The following is an 18,794-nucleotide window of genomic DNA, read 5'->3' as shown; positions in this document are numbered from 1 at the left end:
GATTTCTATATACTTGACATCTATGAGATGCTACATGAACTCAAACAAAGCAATGCCCCATATGAAGGACAAGAGCATTGAATCACCAACCATGTGCATCTTTTGCTATTATATCTATTAATCATAAGGTTGGCTCAATAATTGGTGGTACCAACCACAAGATTCATCATTCAATAAATTATCATAACACTTTCATGTAAGTTCCCAAACAAGTATGAGGTTAATGACTATAGGCTTATTATTATTTGGGTTAAAAGCCTTATATATTAGCATATGATTTGGTAGCTGATTTTTTATGTAAATGTAACATGATTGATTGAAAAAACACTTGGAAAATGATGCATAGTTATGAGGCTTATAGAAGATGTCATATTCATTCATTTTCAAATGTTCAACAGCACATAACTAGAGAAGATTAAATCTTGTTAAACAAGTTTCATAACCTATCCCCATGTACGGTTGTTTCTGTGAGATGGAAGCTATGTAATACAAGCTCAATTTCTACCATCAAAAGCAGTGGTTAAACTACCTAGCTAAGCTTCAGTAGTTCCAACTACTTTCTCAACTTCAGCAATGGTGTTTCGAGCATCATCGATTTCAGGACCTTCCTTCTCATTTGATTCCTCTAGCTCAGCCTGAAAGAGGACATAAAAATGGCCCACATGCCATGAATCAGAAGCATAACATATAGACTCAATTTCAAGCATATGCGCAACTTGGACTTGCTATTTGAAAACAGAGAAAACAAAACAAAAATATAGATCAAACATAATGAAGAAAGAAGTACAAATTATTTCAAACAAATAAATGAACCTTCATTGGCTTGCTTAAGAGAACAAAAGTAATTGCACAATAGATTTCTCTTTAGTTGTCAACTTCTATATTTCAGTTTAATACATTTTGGAAAAGATTTTTAGTTATCAAATTTTTTAGCAGAGTACCAATCAAAGCAGTGCCTCAATCCTCCACTAATACAATAAATAAGTTGTTTATCACATTGAGATTATGATTAAATGAAGAAAAATGAAGGGACACACAGGAACTTGCAGGAATCAAATCAACAAATACCACACTGATCAACTCAAAGATAACACAACTCATAACATCATTAATGGGTACCGATACCATCATCCATTGGAAACAAAAAGCCAAGGCATGAAATGCAAAGCATGTAAAAAGTTTGCAAGTTGCAACATGAGAAAACAGCACAAAACTAAGGCATAAGTTAATAACCATGGAAAAAGAAAACCAGAAAATGTACATTACCAATGCTCCTTTTAAGTCCCCGAGTGCGGCCTCAAGGCGCTTGTGGCAATCAGGAATCATCATCCTAGACTCAGCCAGCACATTTTCCTGTCCAAAATATCAAGTCAACAAACAAAACTTGCAATCATTATTCACCATATCATCACTGACCTTAGTGATTTCCCAAAAAAATTAAGGAGGCAAATCCACGCCCTACTAAGATGTACAATTTAATAACTATATTTAAAAACAATCACATATTATTTTTGCATAAATAGATAAATTGAAATTAGATACCTGCTGCTTGAGATCATAAGGGTCAGCACCCTTCTCCTTCATGTCAGCAGTTTTTGCAGTTTCTCTCTCAACTTCCTTCTCATAAGAATGCAGCTCCTTAACTATGCGTTTGCAAGTACTTGTCTTTATCTTTAGATTCCTCAAAGTAGCCATTGGATCCTGATCCTGCAACCTAAAAAGAAAAAAAAATGTCCCAAATTAAAAACCATCAGCTTTCACCTAACTACTAAAGCTAAGTTGATTCCAAATCAAATTCAATAAAAGCAAAAGATCGCAATGCAATATTATACTCCATTTTCAGTAAGTTCAAAAGCTCAAGCTGTATTTCCAATTCCAAAAAAAATATATATAAATAAAAACCGAAGAGTCAAAAAATAGCTCCAATGCTTGAGATCTAATATGATAATGACATGACGAGAAGAAAGCAAAGGTAGTAACTTAACTTACTAGGAGTAAGAAAAATTGAATTTAGGTGGAGATTCAGAGCGAGACTGAAATAGAGACGGTAACTGCTTTACTCGATGAACACTGAAAACCGAACCTTTGCAGTTTGCTCTACACTCTCACTAAAACGCACCGTTTAGTTTGCTTTTTATTTTTTGTTTCTGCACTTTGTTTTTTATTTCTTTATGTTGGGCCTTTCGGGCCTGTAAACATAACAATAACTTTTTTATTTGATTACGGTCCCATTTTTAGCTTAATTTTGGAATTTCCACGTTATTCAAAAAAAAAAAAAAAAAGAAGAGTAGAGTTTTAGTTAATTTTTAAACACTAATTTTATACTTGACCAAAAAAAAAAAAAAAAAACACACTAATTTTATAGTTTTTACTCTTTACAACCAGTATGTATTTAACGTCCGTTAGAAAACTCATGATGGAACTACATTGATTGCTTATAAGATCATGTGTCTTCTAACACTAATTTTGTAACCCCATTATATGAGAATAATGAGATGAGATGAGATATATATTGTAATACTAAAGATATTTAATAGTTTGAGTATATACAGCGTATGTAAATTCCTGTATTGATCGACAATTTTCTGAGACTGAGTGAAAACTCCCTATGATTAGCCAACTAAGCATATTTAGTTTAACATCGAAGAAGTGGCGTTTAATTTGATCCAAATTCAACATTTTTTTATTTGCCCTATCAAATGTATATAATTTGTCGTGATCCCAGACATGAGACAACAATTTCGGGGTGATGCATTTTTATTACATTCTTTTACCATTTGGCTTGTTGTAATATGTGAATTTGATGCTTAGGATAGGGTAGCCACCTGCAACACTAAAAGACTTGATTAAGATATAATCACTTGGCAAAGATGAATTTATAGTTAGAAGCAAGAGTTTAACTATATGTATAAATTTAATTGAGTTGTTACACTCATTTGTTTCGATATGCCACGTAGTGCATGCATCTGTTACACACCCTGAATCAATAGAAGTTTTTAATTGCTTTTAATTCTGACCCTAAAGCAGGAAAAATTCAGCCGCTACCCTTTTATTATAGGAGGAGGAATAGACTTGAGGACAAAATGGGAAGAAGTGAAAATGGGAATAATTTCGTAACTAACTACCTGCATGTCACACAAGGTGAGAGGTAAGGGTGATCTCACATGATTTGGAGAGTGAGTAGCAAGGGAATACAAGGAGCGGTAGAGTGGAGGGAAGGGCAGGAAATTAGTGAGAATTAAGAATAGGCTTAGGAGGGAGGCTGACTCTCTATTTTAACCATGGTATTTCTTTTCATCACTTGCTATTTCTGTTCTATCATACAGTTCAGAGGGTAGATCATTCTAGTCTACTCCTCTTTCCGTCTAAATTCTGGTTTTCTGAATTGTCATTGCAGATACCTGTTGTTACAGATTCACAGCTGAATCATCCATCATATATTATGCTCTCCAACATACTCTACCAACAAGGTACAAGATAAAGTGCAATATTTAGAACTCGGTTAAGTAACATGTAAAGTTCTCGGAACAATGCCTTTCACCCTAAATTTCCAGAAAAAGAAATGCCAATAAAGCTACAAGGCTACAAGAAATCTAATCCAAAAACGAAGGTAGGGGCATATCTAATCTACACGATGCTAGAAAAGTATGATACCCTGATTTCTTATTGCCAAGTACCATGAGCTCCCTTGTTGCGCTTCTTCAGTGACTCGCAGAAAAAGGAAAAAGCACCTTTCATTTCATCTGGAAGAGGGAACTGAAGGGGGAGTACGAGGGGTGGGCGTGTATTGTGTTGCAAACTTGTTTTCCGGGAGATTGGAACCGCAAGTGCTGGTTGCTGCTTGTTTAGCCCTTCCATAATAAAGGAAAAAGCCCCAAAAGTGAGGCAGCTCTGCAAGAGAGCTTGTGGCGCACCTGGAGAAAAGTAGAATATGAGTCCTAAAAAGAGAGAGAGCAGAGAACAAAATTTATATTTCTCTTTCATTAAGGAATCAAGCAGTGAAACTTCTGAATTTTTTCAATGTATTCCAACGGATTGGAACATCAAAAGCTCATCTTTCCAGTGAAAAGTAGCATTCTTAGAGCAATTGTTACCAAAACCCTTTAAATAATACAACAGCGTATGTATTGAATTTTAAGCCATAACGATATCAATGATCTGAAAAGGCATACAAAGTTTCTTGTTTGTTTTACACTTCTTTTTTCCTTTTTATCATGAAGGCGATTCAACAATACATCCACAAAAATCACTCCAACTATGGACAAAATACTTTGAGCATATTATGCATTTTTTGCTGAGATCTAAAAAGTGAAATATACAATACATAAGTTGATGACAAGGATTACAATGTTGTCATGCCCTTTATATACAATTCCAATTAGTCGAATAATGTGGAACTCAACTAACAGTAAATCCAAATAAAGGGAGAAAAAAATGATACCTGGAAAGCTTAGTGCAAGGCCAGTACAACATCCAGCTACTCCAGCATTAATAACTGCAGATATGAAGTTTAAAGTAATCAGAAGAAGAAGATTAGCAAAGCAAGAGTGCCATTTACAGCTGAAAAAGTTCCCACTCATACCATCATCCTTTCCTCGAAGTCTTTTCAAGATGCAAACAACCAAACTATGAACTCCAGACAAAACAGCAAACGTCTAACAACACAATAGAAAATAATGTACATTTATCAGCCAAACTTAACAATTAAGAAAACACATGACACAGACATGAACTAAGTAAGGCATTGAAAAAAGAAAAATTAAAGAAATAAATAAACAAATATAAGGGGAAGGCATTGATGATATCTGAAATATACCTTAGCATAAGACCCTGCTTCTACAAAGGATCCTTTAAAACCTTTCTTCTTAAACAACCCAGCACCTGAAACGCACCCACGAAAAAGCACCATTCAGCAGCAAGATCATAAAAAAATGACATTCCATTTGAACTGTCAGATTGTCTATTTCCTCAAAGGAAATCACTATATTTCAGCTCAAAACCAACATAATATTGAATAAACCCTAACAAAACCCATCCCCTTGTACTCAATTACACTATACAAACCAAGAATCAACCAACAAATCAACAATCAATAATAATAATAACAATTGCCACTTTGCTAGCATCACTAATACTGCATCTACAACTAAAGCTAACAATATAATCATCATAAACGCAATCCGAAATAATGTTTAGGTAAAAAAAGGCATAATTAAGTGTGATTGTGATAAGGAGGAGTGCGAGAGAAAGAGAAGGAACCGTATCCGAACAGGGAGCCCATAAAAGCACCGCCGGCGGAGTCTCCGACAAAGCGGAGGAGACAAACGGCGGGGGCAGCAGGGACAAGTGCGTCGGAACGGTTGGGAATAGATACAGTATTGGAAGGCTGAGGCTGAATCGGAAGCTGTGGCTGAGTGGTGGTGTCGCCGGAATCGGCCTTCGGAGGATCCGCCGTCGCCATGGACGAAAGCGTAAAGGCTGTCGTCGAATTTAGAGCGCTTCGCTCTTGGGGGTTTCGTTGTTCTTCTCCTTATCAATTTTATTACGGTGTTATCTCATTCGAGAACGTTAAGTTTTGGATAAAACGACGCCGTTTATTCTTTTCGCGTGGTTTTACAGTTTTACCCATCAACTATACGTCTCAGCTCTCACTTTTTTGTAGGCCCAACCCAAAATATAATAAAGGATAAAATATATTTTTTTTTCTTAAAATTTGCTAAAATTTTTACAAGTAATTTTAAGTTTTATTTTGTTTTAATTTTATTCTAAAAAATTTTTATTTGTATGAAGTATATTCCTATGGCTAAGTTTTCAAAAAATCTAGAATCAATTCAATAATAATTTCACAAAAAAGAATATTCAGTTTCAACTTTCAACACAAACAAATGAGACATAATTGTTACACATTATTATTGGATTGGTCCTAAATTTCTTGAAAATTTAGCTATCAGGAATATTGTTGATGCAAATCGAAAATTTTTGAGACAAAATTGAAACAAAATAAAATTTAGAAGTATTTTTAAAATTTTTGACAAATTTTTGACAAATTTTTGTGACAAAAAGTATATTTTATCCTAAAATAAATGATGTAAAAAACTTGAGTGCCTGAAAAGAAATGATTGGGCGTTATAAACAAAAACTACTAAAGTTTGTACAAGCTATTTTGATGCATTTCTATGAAAAGGAAATTAATTCATTTAATAATTCTTCCATCCTTGAATGAAGTATTGGATTTATATGGTATGTGAATCTCACATATCATTCAATAAAACGAACACAAATGTCATAGATTAAAATTTAGTAGTGTCAATAAGAATCATAGATTAATACAAAGAATACAAAGAATTGAATTGAAATAAATGATTCAGTTGCTTTGATCCGAGCAGGATCTGAGTCAGCTATGAAGAAATTTATCAAATTGAAAGAACTAATAATGATGCTCTTGATAGATTGCTCCAAATTCTGTTCTCCATTCTTGATCATCATCTGCATTGTTATTGTTATGCTGCACATCAGAGTCCTCTCTGTACAGGGGTTTGAGTGCAGATTCTGGTAATTTGCTATCTGCAAGGTACTGCTTCATGGTAATCATCTCCATCTTGTGCTTTCTTTTCAGCTTCTCCATCTGTTTCTTTAGTTTCTCATTGTCATGTTGCAGTTTCGCAAAATTCTCCTGCATTAACAAATTATGAAGAATCAACAACCATTTCTTGGAAATCACAATTTATATTCTTAAATTACTTGTCCAAAATGGAAATCATCATATGAAACGATTCCAAAAGTCCTATGCTATGTTGTGTTCATATCCTTAAATTACTTATCCTATGCTATGTTGTGTTCATATTCTCCTGCATTATTAACAACATATGAAGAATGAAGAATCAACAACCATTTCTCATAAATCATAATTTATATATTCATATTCTTAAATTACTAGTCCAAAATGTAAATCATCATATGAATGATTCCACAAGTCCTATGCTATGTAGTGTTCATATTATTCTTACCTCGGCAATAGAGGCTGCATGCTCGGCTTCTCTGAGTCTAACAAGTAGTTCTCCAGCTGCATGAACAGCTTCTGCAGTGTCTCGAAGTTGAATCTTGAGGCTCATATTCTCCTTTTTCAAGAATTTAGCTTCCCTTTCTCGCTCCACCCTCAATGCAGAAAGTTCAGCTGCAAGAGACTTGGCGAAGCGAGCATGACCCTTCTTTCCAGCCTTTGCTGCAGCCTTCTTCACCTCCGCTATGCCTTCCATTATAGCATTGTGCTTTGCAACCAAATCATTATATTTCTCTTGTAGCTCAACATAATGTTCTAGCATTCTAGCATGTCCAAGAACTGATCTTTTTAGCACATCATCCAATTCTTCAGTACACTTCTTCTCTAACCTCAGTTCCAACTCCGCTCTCTCTGCTCGCTGCCGGTTCTTCTCTAGATCAACTCTTAGCTCATCAGTAAGACAAATCCATTCACTTTCCATTTCGGTCCATCTTTCTCTTTCCTTCTCCAGCTCTTCACCACCACTACCTTGAGAAAATATAACACTTTTTCGCAGTTGAATAGATCTCAATGAAGATCTCAGTTTGTCGGTGGACCTTTTAACTGCTATGTCACTACCTAATTGCAGCTTGCTTCTTAAGCTGTGGATTTCCCTTAGAAGTTCTTCTTTCTCATTAGCATCAAAAGAGCTGTCTCTTTGAGTTAATTCTTCCTGGACTTGAACTTCTTTGATTTCACATTTTTCCTCCAAAATTTCGGGTAAATTGATGTCTGGGGAAGTGCTCCTTGGAAGCTACAAACAAGATGAACAAATGTAAATAAAAAAGGTTCTTGAAATGGATTTATCCAACTTTATATTGTAAACTACAAGACTACTGGTATACCTCGTCTTCACCACCGAGCGAGTTATAGTCTTCTCCCTTTCCTGTCTCCTTGATGCTATCTTGACCATTCACAATGATAGAGTTCAATCCTTTTTCTCCTCTCAAGTTCTCAACCTGAAAATATTCCAATTATCAGTGATGTAAACTCAAAACGACATAAATAATTATTCGGTAAGGGTCAATTATCCAGATACCAATTGATTTAGTTCCTCAATCCTAGCTGCTTGCTCCTTGCAAACATTCTCTAGCTCCTTCTCCCTCATGGTGGCTTTTGCCGTTGCATTTTCCAGATCCTTGAAGAAAGGAAATAAAGATAAGTGAGCTCAAAAGACTACTACTAATTGAAGAACATTCTGAAAGTATTAAAGTCCAGACATACTTTTTGAACTTTGTCTGCTTCAACTTTGTCAATCTGTGCTTCCTTGGACTCTACATCGGATATTTTTCTACGGCAAGATTCACAAAGCAAATTTGTGGACCCTTCATCAATAGAAAACCTCTTACTCTTATCAATTTCTTGACAAGGGGTTAAACACTCAAAAGAGAATGAAGCTGAAGATTTGTTTAGTGCGGAATTTCGCTGGTGAGAGTCAATTATCTGTAGTCCCCTCTGAAGGCTTGCCGCCAAGGACTCCGTTGGGCCTGGTAAAACCTTGCTTGAACGTAGTGAGGATCGGATATGCTCATCCTCTTTAAATGATTGTCTTAACACATCACTACTGGATCTCAAATTCTCCTCTGCTACCTTGTTCCAACTACCAAGACAACTTGATGAAAACGCCACACTCTTCCTATGAGTATTCCTTATTTTTGGGGACTCAGACAACTGTGGTTCTGTGAGTATTGGAGATCGATTGCTTGAACTAACAGAAATGCTATCTCTGAATGAAGATCTAATTGACCTTGATGTGTTAGTTGAGCACATGTCATCTACCGAGGCATACAAGGTATCAACCGAAGCCACAACACTGTCCTCCTTACAAAGCTTACTCAATCCTTCTCCAGAACATACTTCATCTTTTTCATGTTCGTCGCCACTGATCATATCAGTATCATAATTTTCCTCACCAGAATAATACTGGACACAATCTTCACTGACAGATATATCTTTAGGATTCGCTTCACATGAACTATAAAATTCATCAATCTGGCAGCGTAATTGCCTTACATCCTCCTCATCCACGGTTACCTCCTCCTTGGGTTCATTATCAATGTGAGATAGGAGAAGAGAACGGTTTAAACTGATTCTCAACTGGTTAAGGCTTTCCCTCACATTATGTCCTTGGAAATATCCATTTTTACTCCCTACTGAGCTATCAATGTCAATCTTTGCTCTAATGAGTTCTTCCTGCACCAAGAGAAAACACATAATTCTCAGATATACAGTTTAATTCTCCAAGAACTATATCTAGTAACAAGTCTTGGACATGAATTATACCTTCAACTGCCGGATTTGATCACTCAAGTCATTAACATCATCCTCCTTTATTTCATTGATAACTGGCTGATTTATTATGGACCTTACTCGCTGTCCAAATCTGAGTGTTCGCAGTGTCTCAGCATAATTCCTACAAGTATCATGAGAGAAATATGATTGCCGTCGTTTACATTTGTTAGGTCGTCAGATAAATAAAACGCTCTTCAGTCCAGGTACATACTTGTTATCAGGAGAGATTGAACAGATAACTGAGAGTTTGGCATTTCCACCAAGAGACTCTTGTAGTAAGCGCGTTAAACAGGAATTCCTGCTTGGAATTTCTTTGGCTTTTCCGGAGCATGTTCCTTTAGTTAGAGCATCTACTACATGCCTACACCAGTGAAATATTGAACATTGTTTCTTTAATAAGCTAACAGAAATATAATTCAGACAAAATCTAGTGATAGGATGATAGTAGCATGGCATAGCATCTTACCCAAGCTGAGATAAGGACTTTTTTACATTTTTGCTTTCCGTTAAACATTTTTTGCCTGCATCATTGAGTTTATTCCTGTCCAATCCAGCAAGATCAATAAGGCTAATTCTACTAGTTTTTGAACTACTGAAACCATTCGATGATACTCCCTGCAAAGCAAGTTGATGAAACTTGTTGAAATTATGAGCAGATGAATAATATGAAATTGACATTGATTTGATGTGATACACAAGAATACTCTATTCCGAAACTTAAATAGGACAATATTGTGGAGGTTTCTTCTAAATTCTAATAGATCATCTATCACAATTTATGATAATATATGATGAAACTAAGACATTATGATTTCACATATAATGTTACAAAAATCATATGCAAAAATTATCTAACAAATAAATAAATAAGAGGAGTGGCTGGGGGCCAGCAACTTTTGTGATTTGTAGCCATCAAATAGGCATCAATAATGATTTTAATGGTGTGAGATTAGTGTGAGATTTCATCCAATGGCTCACTTTTTCTTGCTGGTTACATGCTAGCCAGAATTTGGAAAAGTTGCTGTCCCCCTAGACTTTTCCAATAAATAATATGCAATGTCTCTCATGTTAAGTTGAATTTTGATGGCAATACCTTGCACCAAGACTCAATGACAAAAGTGAAAATTATGTGTGATCTAGAGCTCTTAGAATTTAAGCTTGTCGCTCCAACTTTTCTGCTTGAGAGGCCCTGCAACAAACGAAGATCAAATCAGCTCAGATGATAAAAGTATAAATCTCAACAATATTTGCTTCAAAGCTTTTTAGTCCCTACCTTAATCAAAAGTTGTGTCACTTCATCATAGCTAGTGACATATTCCTCCGTCAGATTCTCTATATACAATGGATTCTTGGAATCATCCTTCATCTGCAATAATTTGAACCAAGCCACAATAAGAATAGAGAGTTAAGTAAAAAAGCGAGTAAAGTAATTTTTTTTTATGAAAATTGTACCAAAAAGGATGGTATATGCTTACCACAAGGTTTTGCTGGGCTGGATCAAGTAAATCCCCAATTTGTTCATTATATATCTATTAAAAAAAAATCAAAGTAAGCCAAAAAAAATAGAACAAGCCACACTATCATACCATCAAGCAACGACAGCCATTGACACACTAGGAAGTTTTATAAAGAACTACCTCGAGAAAACAACATCGACATTGATAGTTGAATTGTTTCCCCTCCGACATATGCTGCTCCTAATATGGTAATTCAAGCATACAACAGTCAAAACTACAAAAACATAAAATTAAAGTTCTAGCATTATCTTTTCGAGGAGTAGTATATACCTTTTCAAGCTCAGAAAACAGCATTTGGAAGATCCGAGGAACAATTCCCTTGTGACTTTGGGCTGAAGGCTCCTCAAACATGGCACTAGGAGGACCCCACATTGTATACGTCTTTCCACTTCCAGACTGGTAAAAAAAGTTAAAAAACCAGAAAACATGAACAAAACTCAATACTCCGTCAAAGGTAAACTACATTGTCCACTATAAAAGGTTAAAACATAATTCATCAAACATCAATTAATACCTGGCCATAAGACAAAATGGAAGTGTTGTAACCAGCTAAGGCATTTCTAACCAATGGAACACCCACTGACTGAAAAATATCTTCCTGTATACACAGCAGCTTATAGATTAATCACACTTATCCTCTATAATGAGCATGAAGCAACATTTTCTTTCATTTATTTAAGCAGCGTGCAAGTACCCTTAATTTAATTATTATTAGTGATAATTTATTGAAAGATTAAGAGTATAATCACAATATAGAACAGCTAAAAGGTGAAGTGCTTTACCTGGTTGGAGTTTGGATCAAAAACTGAATCGTATATAAACTTCCTATCTCCAACACACAAAGTATCAGAAGAAAGCTTCTTAATCGTCTTATCTCCAAGCCTTCCAATATCATTGGTAGGTCTGATTCGCACTACAACCTGCTCCAAAAACAACACTATAACTAAAATGGGGCAAAAATAGAAAGAGGAAATTTTTCTACATATTCATCTACTGAATTACATACTACAGATTCAATTTTAAGAAATCAAACTAAAAATTTTATTTAAAAACTAATTGAACTTGCCTTCACTGATGGGTCAGGTTCAAGTGAGCTCTTAGATTCTGTGGCATCTTTGTGTTGAGAAATTGGGGATTTTGAATGCGCATGTTTGGTGATGGAGGGAAATGAGTGGTTGTGATCGTTGATTTGGATGTTGGGATCAGTAGGGGGAGTGTTTTCGGCATCTGAACTGGGAAATTTAGGGTTTCTAAGGGTTTTGTTGAGTTTGGAAGAGAATGATGTGGGAAGAAGGTTTTTGAAGGAAGAAGAGGAAATGGTGCCGAAGTAAGGAGCCTCGGCGGTTCCAGCGTTTCTGGTTTGCTTCATGATGATGGGTTTTGGCTGAGGAAGCAAAAGGATTGAGAATCAAACAATGGTGTTGCGAGAGAGAGAGAGAGAGAGAGAGAGAGTTCTGCATTCAAATGTTGAAGGAAGTGTGTTTTTGAGTTCAGTTCATTCAGATGACCGTTGGAAAAAGAACAAGCTAAGGAAATTACTGAACTATCCTATACTATTTTATTTTATTTTTAAAAAATACTTTATATATAATTAAAAATTAATCATTAAATTAATATGATGTATTTGTATATATTTGTATATAAAAATTATAGAAAAATCTTTTTATATCTTTTTACTAAATAATCAATCACTAATATAATCAAACTCAAATTTATTTACAATTATATATATATATATATATATATATATTATTTTTTAAATAAAAATTAAATAAATATCTAATCAAAACCCTGTCTATTTTCACAAATAACCACATAGTTGTTAAATAAAAATTAAACGATAAAATGATTTTTAACTATTCACTTTTTGAGACCTGTCAATATTTTTCACAAAAAATAACGTTGTTCTTTTATTTTAAAAAATTACCAATATTTCTTGACACTTTTTAATTTAGATATGGAAGAGAGAATGATGTAAGACATATTTATGGAGTATATAATTGTATAAGTGTTTTACACAGCTGTAGTGTTAGAAGTTAAAATTGAACCGTCTGATTTGTAAGAGATATAAAAATCAGACCATTCGATTTTTTAGGACCCAATTTGTGTATATTCCACCATTTTAAAAAATACCCAAAATTACAATGTTAAGATATATCGCATATTTCATTTTCATATCTAACCTGACAAGTGAATTTTTTTTTTGTTAAAAAACAAAAAAATTTTCGTAAAAGTCAATAAGAGCTGTTTGGCTATTTTTTTTTTTTTTAACCAAAGATAGGAGACTCGAACTCGCGACCTCTTAATTGAGTATGGGGAGTCTATGTCATTTGAGCTATAACTCATTGGCTAAAATTTGGAAAGATAGGAAACTCGAATCCACAACCTCTTAATTAAATATGGGAAGTCTATGTCATTTGAGCTATTACTCATTGCGCTGTTTGGCTACTTACTCCATAAAATTCTAGCACATATATATACTAGCTACGTTTTTAATTTTGAGTGAAGCTCTTTTAAAATTAAGTTTTAATTTAGTAAGTAGCCTATTACATAAATAAAAACATTTGGATATACTATTTCTTCATACATTTTATATTTTATATTTTATTGCTATTTAAAAGCTATACATGATTGAACGATAATATATAAAAATTTCTGAAATTTCATCACTACCATTATCACTATCATATATAGTTCCTTTACTCAGTAAATTCAAATAAGTAGCCGTTGACACTTTTGAGACAACCATAGCCATCAATTCTCTTGGATCACTAAGTTGACCCCACATATGCAATGTTTTTATTATAAGTGATGATGATTAATTGATTATACTAATTAATATCAGGGAGATGTTTTTTGGTGAATGTTAAGGTATCTAAAAATTTGGTGTTTAAGTGTCAAAAAGATAAAATAGTTAATATTTATTTTAAGAGTTTAAAAATTAATAAATTTTAAATATTTAGACATCAAGGAATAAGAACTATAAAATTGGTTATGTTCTTTTAATTTTAGATAATTTTTTAATGTTTTTTTTGGGCCCATATGGTCATATTATTATCATAAGATCGGATTGAGTGATAAATTTTGAGCTTATAAAAAGAATATGAAATTGGAATTAGTTCAAAAATTTTACTCTTAATTATGGTTGTCTTTCAAAAAGAAAAACATGAATAGATAAAATAGTTAATATGTATTTTCATAGACCCATCAAACTATAGAAAGATAATACAAATAAAATTAAAAATAAAGAAATATACACTAAAAATTAAATAAATTAAATTATATATATATATATATATATATATATATATATATATATATACAAAAATATAGCTGATGACTAATTTTTAGTGTCAGTATAATATTTTTTATATTATATTATTTCCGATTTTTAATTTCATATATTATCTAAAGATAATTATCAAAATGAATTAAGGAGTCTAATTCTGGTGCTAAGCACCAATTCCAGGCTCAAACACAAACACCTTAAATTATTACTTTATTTTATCCTTTAAAATCTTAATTAGTTTTTTTTTTTTTTTGTTAGAAACAAGAGATTAAACTAGAAAAAAGATTTGTGTATTATTGAGTGTGTTGAAAAGTACAATGTACAAAGAGTATATATAGGTGCCAGAAGAATCAAAGTAATAAAAGTATAAAATTCTACAATTAATATACATATATGCTATATAAATATAAACGATGCTAACTGATCTAAAATGATTCTAGTGATTCTCAAACATCCCCCCGCAAACTCAAGTGGGAGCTAAGGATATCATCTTGAGTTTGGATAACATAGTCCGAAAACGAGTCAGGTGGTGAGCTTTCGTGAAGATATCAACAGTCTGATCCAGTGTTCTAACAGCAATGAGACGAACAGCATCAATACGAATACGTTTTCGAACAAAGTGACAATCAATCTCAATGTGTTTGGTGCATTCATAAAAAACATCATTATGGGCAATTTGAATAGCACTGCGGTTGTCACAAAAACATCAATAGGTGACGATTGAGGAGCACCCAAATCTTCAAGAAGCCAACAAATCGAGATAACCTCAGCAGTGGTGTCAGCGAGGGCACGGTACTCAACTTCTGTGCTTGATCGAGCAGTGAACGTTTGCTTCTTAGCACACCAAGAAATGAGAGCGTCGCCAAGAAACAGACAGTAACCAGTAGTAGAACGACGATCAGTGGGATCACCAGCCCAATCAGCATCAGAGTATGCCTGAAGGGACAAAGAGGACTGGACAGAAAAATAAAGACCATGAAATAGAGTACCTTTGATGTAGCGAAGAATGCAAAGAACTGCCGCATAGTGAGTAGTACGAGGAGCTGACAAGAACTGGCTAAGTACATGAACTGAATAGGCGATGTCTGGGCGGGTGACAGTTAAGTAGACGAGTCCTCCAACTAGCTGTCGATAGAGAGTAGGATTATCCAAAATAGTGACATCTATAGGAGTAAATCGAACATTAGGCTCAAGAGGAGTAGACTCAGTGCGACTATCTGTAATTCTGGCTCGAGTAAGAAGATCTGAAACATGTTTAGCTTGAGAGAGATAGATGCCATCATCGGTGGATATGACTTCTAGACCAAGAAAATAGCTGAGAGAACCAAGATCTTTCATCTCAAAAGTACGTTGAAGGGACGCCTTGAGATCAGAGATACCATCAGCATCATCTCCAGTAATGATCATGTCATCAACATACAGAAGTAGAAGAACAACTCCATGTTCACTTTTACGAATAAAGAGAGCATGCTCATGAGGACTGCAAGTGAAACCAAGACTGCATATGATAGTGCTGAACTTGTTAAACCATTCACGAGGAGCTTGCTTAATCACATAAAGTGCCTTGCGAAGGAGACAAACTTTGCCAAAAGGACAAGGATAACCCGGAGGGGGTTTCATATAGACCTTCTGTTTCAAATCTCCATTAAGAAATGCATTCTTCACATCCATCTGACTGAGAGACCATTTTTTGACCGCAGCAATGGCAAGAAGAGCTCGAACAGATGTGAGACGAACAACAGGAGCAAAAGTCTCTTGCGTATAACCCTGAGCAACCAATCGTGCCTTATAACGGTCAATAGAACCATCAGAGCGAGTCTTGATCTTGTATGCCTATCTGCTTTCTACAACTTCCTGATTAGAAGGAGAATCAACTAAGTCCCAAGTGTGTACTTTTTCAAGTGCCTGTATTTCTTCCTGCATTGCTTGTTGCCAATTTGGATTTGTGGAGGTTTCTCTAAATGACTTAGGTTCATGTTGATGAAAAATAGTAGAAAAGCCATGATAATAAAAAAGATGAGGAGGTGGATTTCTCACCCTGGAACAGCGAATGGAAGGAGGAGGCATGACAGTAGGAGTAGGAGCGTCGTCCGGTCCGGAATTATCGGGAGATTGAGAAGGCGAAAAAATAGGAGGCTGTGGAGGGTGACCTGTAGAATCATCATTAGGAAAAAGATCAACATTGGGGTTAGTGAAAAAAGGTGACTGAGTAGGAGAAATAGACTTAAAGGAGGAGAACCGAGAAAACATGTGATGCTCACAGAAGACAACATAACGAGATATACGAATACGTTTAGAGAGAGAATCCCAACAACGATAACCCTTGTGTTCAGTGCCATAACCAAGGAAACAACACATACGAGCCCGAAGTTCAAGTTTACTATATTCATGAGGTTGAAGAAGAACAAAACAGATACAACCGAAAACTCGAAGAGAACTATAATCTGGGGAGGTACGATAAAGACGCTCAAAGGGAGTAACATTACCAAGAATAGAAGAAGGGAGTTTATTCATAACATGAACAGCAGTAAGAACAGCTTCACCCCAAGTACGCTTAGGACACGAAGAAGAAAGAAGCATTGCACGAACAGAGTCAAGAATGTGACGGTATTTGCATTCAACTCAGCCATTTTGTTGAGACGTACTAGGGCAAGAAAATTCAGATAAGGTACCCTGTTCTGCAAGAAAGGTTAAGAGTTTGGAATCATGGTATTCCATAGCATTATCACAGTGAAAAACCTTAATAACCTTGGAAAACGGAGTTTTAATCATAGTGGCAAAGTTCATATAAATCTGAGGTAATTCATGGCGATTGGTCATCAAATAAACCCGAGTAAAGCGTGAATAATCATCAATGAAAACAACAAAGTATCGAGCTCATCTCATAGAAGCGGTGGGAGTGGAACCCCAAACATCAGAGTGAATGAGATCAAAAGGAGAATAATCAAGAGATGAATTATTGCGAGGGTGACGGCGGTGACGAACCAAAGCGTAAGGAAGGAGCCGAAAATGGAGAACAAAGTATTGCCGGTGAAACAAGATAAAGGAGCTAGAAACCAATTGTTTCTGAAAAAAAAAAAAAAAAAAAAACCTAAACTCCTGATACTATGTTAGAAACAAGAGACTAAACTAGAGAAATGATTTATATATTATTGAGTGTGTTGAAAAATACAATGTACAAGAAGTATATATAGGTATAAGAAGAATCAAAGTAATAAAAATATAGAATTCTACAATTAATATATAGATATACTATATAAATATAAATGATACTAACTGATCTAAAATAATTCTAATGATTCTTTAACACTACTCATACAAAACAAAATTCCAAATTCCAAATTATAATAACAATGCAACTAGCTTTTCATAATCTTATCTCTAATTGCTCTCAAAATCACATATTCCCACATCACCAATATATTGAGCAAGCATATTTCTTGTCTTTGTCACAACTCATAATATTCTAAAAAGTCTACCATGGTACCCACATGTCTTTCTCAATTCTCAATTATTCAACTCAAGAAGCTTAAAATCTATTTAATTATATTACTCTTTTATAGTCTTTATTGGTCTAGTTTTCATTGTGGTGGTGTCTAATCTAATAATCTCTTAAGACCTTCATACGCAAATTACGGCATTTATATATCAAGTGTGTCAAAAGATCAATACGGTCTATAATAAGAACAAAAGTATAAAAATGACCTATTGAATTGTATTCGAATACATGCACTATATGCTCAAGAACGTCTCATCATCCATATCCTTAATATATGAGGAGTTATCTATTTTGTTTTATGCATAATGTTTTAATTTTTTTTATTTATTTTTTTAAGTTATTTTTTTTCTTACAATTATTTGTGAATATTTAAAAATTTTTTTCTATTTTTGTTGTCTTGACTTTTGGACATTGTATTTAATTTTTTATTGAATAAAATATTACTATTATTTTTGAAAAAAAAATCGTTAAATTATAATTATTTATGAGACAAAGATTATTTGTTATAAAATTTCATAAAAGAAATCATACTTAAGAGCGTAAATAATGTAAACTAACATTTTTTTAATTATATATTTGGGTAAAGTATATTTTTTGTCCCTGAAGTTTGATAAAAATTTTAAAATACTTTTTAGTTTTATTTTGTTTTAATTTTGTCCCAAAAATTTTTGATTTGCATCAAATATACTCCTGACGGCTAATTTTTCAAAAAATTTAAGACCAATTCAACAACAATTTTATAAGAACAACTCTCAACACAAACAAATCAAGCATAATTTTCTTGCATTATTGTTAGATTCATCTTAAATTTTTTAAAAATTTAGCCGTCGTAGGTATATTTGATGCAAATCGAAATCTTTTGGGACAAAATTAAAATAAAATAAAATTTAGGAGTATTTTTAAAATTTTTACCAAATTTTAAAGACAAAAAATATATTTTATTTTCTATATTTTAAGCATATATATTCTGTTGATTTTAAAATCTATATAAAAGTTGTATTGATTAATATTATAGCAAGTCTTTTCAAGTCATATGTCATAGGTCACATGCGAGAAAAGGAAATTAAGCTAATGAATTAGAAGTCTACACGCTAATTAATTGGAAGAGGAGTGTTAAGGGTCAGTAACTTTTGTGATTTGTAGCTATTAAGTAATTAT

General features: G+C 33.9%; 3 protein-coding genes across 5 annotated transcripts; all 3 read right to left on the bottom strand.

Moving 5' to 3' along the window:
• Positions 1-346: 346 nt before the first annotated feature.
• On the bottom strand, positions 347-2,121 carry KIS (tubulin folding cofactor A (KIESEL)). Of its 3 annotated transcripts, none has more exons than XM_016310912.3 (4): positions 1,990-2,121; positions 1,543-1,714; positions 1,267-1,353; positions 347-635 (listed from the first exon to the last, which is right to left on the bottom strand). In XM_016310912.3, the coding sequence occupies exons 2-4, from the start codon at positions 1,693-1,695 to the stop codon at positions 534-536; spliced, it is 342 nt and encodes a 113-aa protein (XP_016166398.1). In that variant the 5' UTR covers positions 1,696-1,714; positions 1,990-2,121; the 3' UTR covers positions 347-533. The 3 variants fall into 3 exon arrangements, with proteins under 3 accessions (XP_016166398.1, XP_088349948.1, XP_016166396.1); XM_088493822.1 differs by having other exon boundaries at positions 1,986-2,108; XM_016310910.3 differs by lacking the exon at positions 1,990-2,121 and adding an exon at positions 1,833-1,934.
• Positions 2,122-3,404: 1,283 nt separating this feature from the next.
• Positions 3,405-5,586, bottom strand: LOC107609596 (chloroplastic import inner membrane translocase subunit TIM22-2). Its single transcript, XM_016311595.3, has 5 exons — positions 5,260-5,586; positions 4,817-4,881; positions 4,583-4,655; positions 4,442-4,495; positions 3,405-3,914 (listed from the first exon to the last, which is right to left on the bottom strand). Exons 1-5 carry the CDS (start codon positions 5,459-5,461, stop codon positions 3,664-3,666), a joined length of 645 nt encoding a protein of 214 aa, XP_016167081.1. The 5' UTR covers positions 5,462-5,586; the 3' UTR covers positions 3,405-3,663.
• A 674-nt stretch (positions 5,587-6,260) lies between these two features.
• Positions 6,261-12,305, bottom strand: LOC107609340 (kinesin-like protein KIN-12F). The gene is made up of 16 exons (XM_016311266.3): positions 11,915-12,305; positions 11,631-11,768; positions 11,363-11,446; positions 11,119-11,244; positions 10,969-11,028; positions 10,807-10,860; positions 10,605-10,697; positions 10,425-10,520; positions 9,798-9,946; positions 9,543-9,692; positions 9,323-9,452; positions 8,264-9,232; positions 8,079-8,177; positions 7,885-7,998; positions 7,008-7,793; positions 6,261-6,673 (listed from the first exon to the last, which is right to left on the bottom strand). Exons 1-16 carry the CDS (start codon positions 12,215-12,217, stop codon positions 6,428-6,430), a joined length of 3,597 nt encoding a protein of 1,198 aa, XP_016166752.1. The 5' UTR covers positions 12,218-12,305; the 3' UTR covers positions 6,261-6,427.
• Between the last annotated feature and the right edge of the window lie 6,489 nt (positions 12,306-18,794).

The sequence above is a fragment of the Arachis ipaensis genome, chromosome B7 (assembly GCF_059453495.1).
Source record: "Arachis ipaensis isolate K30076 ecotype BB chromosome B7, ASM5945349v1, whole genome shotgun sequence".
Lineage (NCBI taxonomy): Eukaryota > Viridiplantae > Streptophyta > Magnoliopsida > Fabales > Fabaceae > Arachis > Arachis ipaensis.
This window is presented reverse-complemented; position numbering and strand designations above follow the sequence as displayed.

What these genes read in the sequence shown, in the direction of transcription:
- LOC107609596 (XM_016311595.3), bottom strand. Translation starts at nt 5,461, where the DNA reads ATGGCGACGGCGGATCCTCCGAAGGCCGATTCCGGCGACACCACCACT. An exon ending in AAGCAGGGTCTTATGCTAAG is followed by an intron (nt 4,656 to 4,816) that starts GTATATTTCAGA and finishes TTGTGTTGTTAG; the next exon opens with ACGTTTGCTGTTTTGTCTGG. An exon ending in CCTTGCACTAAGCTTTCCAG is followed by an intron (nt 3,915 to 4,441) that starts GTATCATTTTTT and finishes ACTTTTCTCCAG; the next exon opens with GTGCGCCACAAGCTCTCTTG.
- LOC107609340 (XM_016311266.3), bottom strand. Translation starts at nt 12,217, where the DNA reads ATGAAGCAAACCAGAAACGCTGGAACCGCCGAGGCTCCTTACTTCGGC. An exon ending in CCATTTTGTCTTATGGCCAG is followed by an intron (nt 11,245 to 11,362) that starts GTATTAATTGAT and finishes TTTTTTTACCAG; the next exon opens with TCTGGAAGTGGAAAGACGTA. An exon ending in GTCGATGTTGTTTTCTCGAG is followed by an intron (nt 10,861 to 10,968) that starts GTAGTTCTTTAT and finishes TTTTTTTAATAG; the next exon opens with ATATATAATGAACAAATTGG.
- KIS (XM_016310910.3), bottom strand. An exon ending in CTTATGATCTCAAGCAGCAG is followed by an intron (nt 1,354 to 1,542) that starts GTATCTAATTTC and finishes TATTTTGGACAG; the next exon opens with GAAAATGTGCTGGCTGAGTC. An exon ending in GGGACTTAAAAGGAGCATTG is followed by an intron (nt 636 to 1,266) that starts GTAATGTACATT and finishes GTCCTCTTTCAG; the next exon opens with GCTGAGCTAGAGGAATCAAA.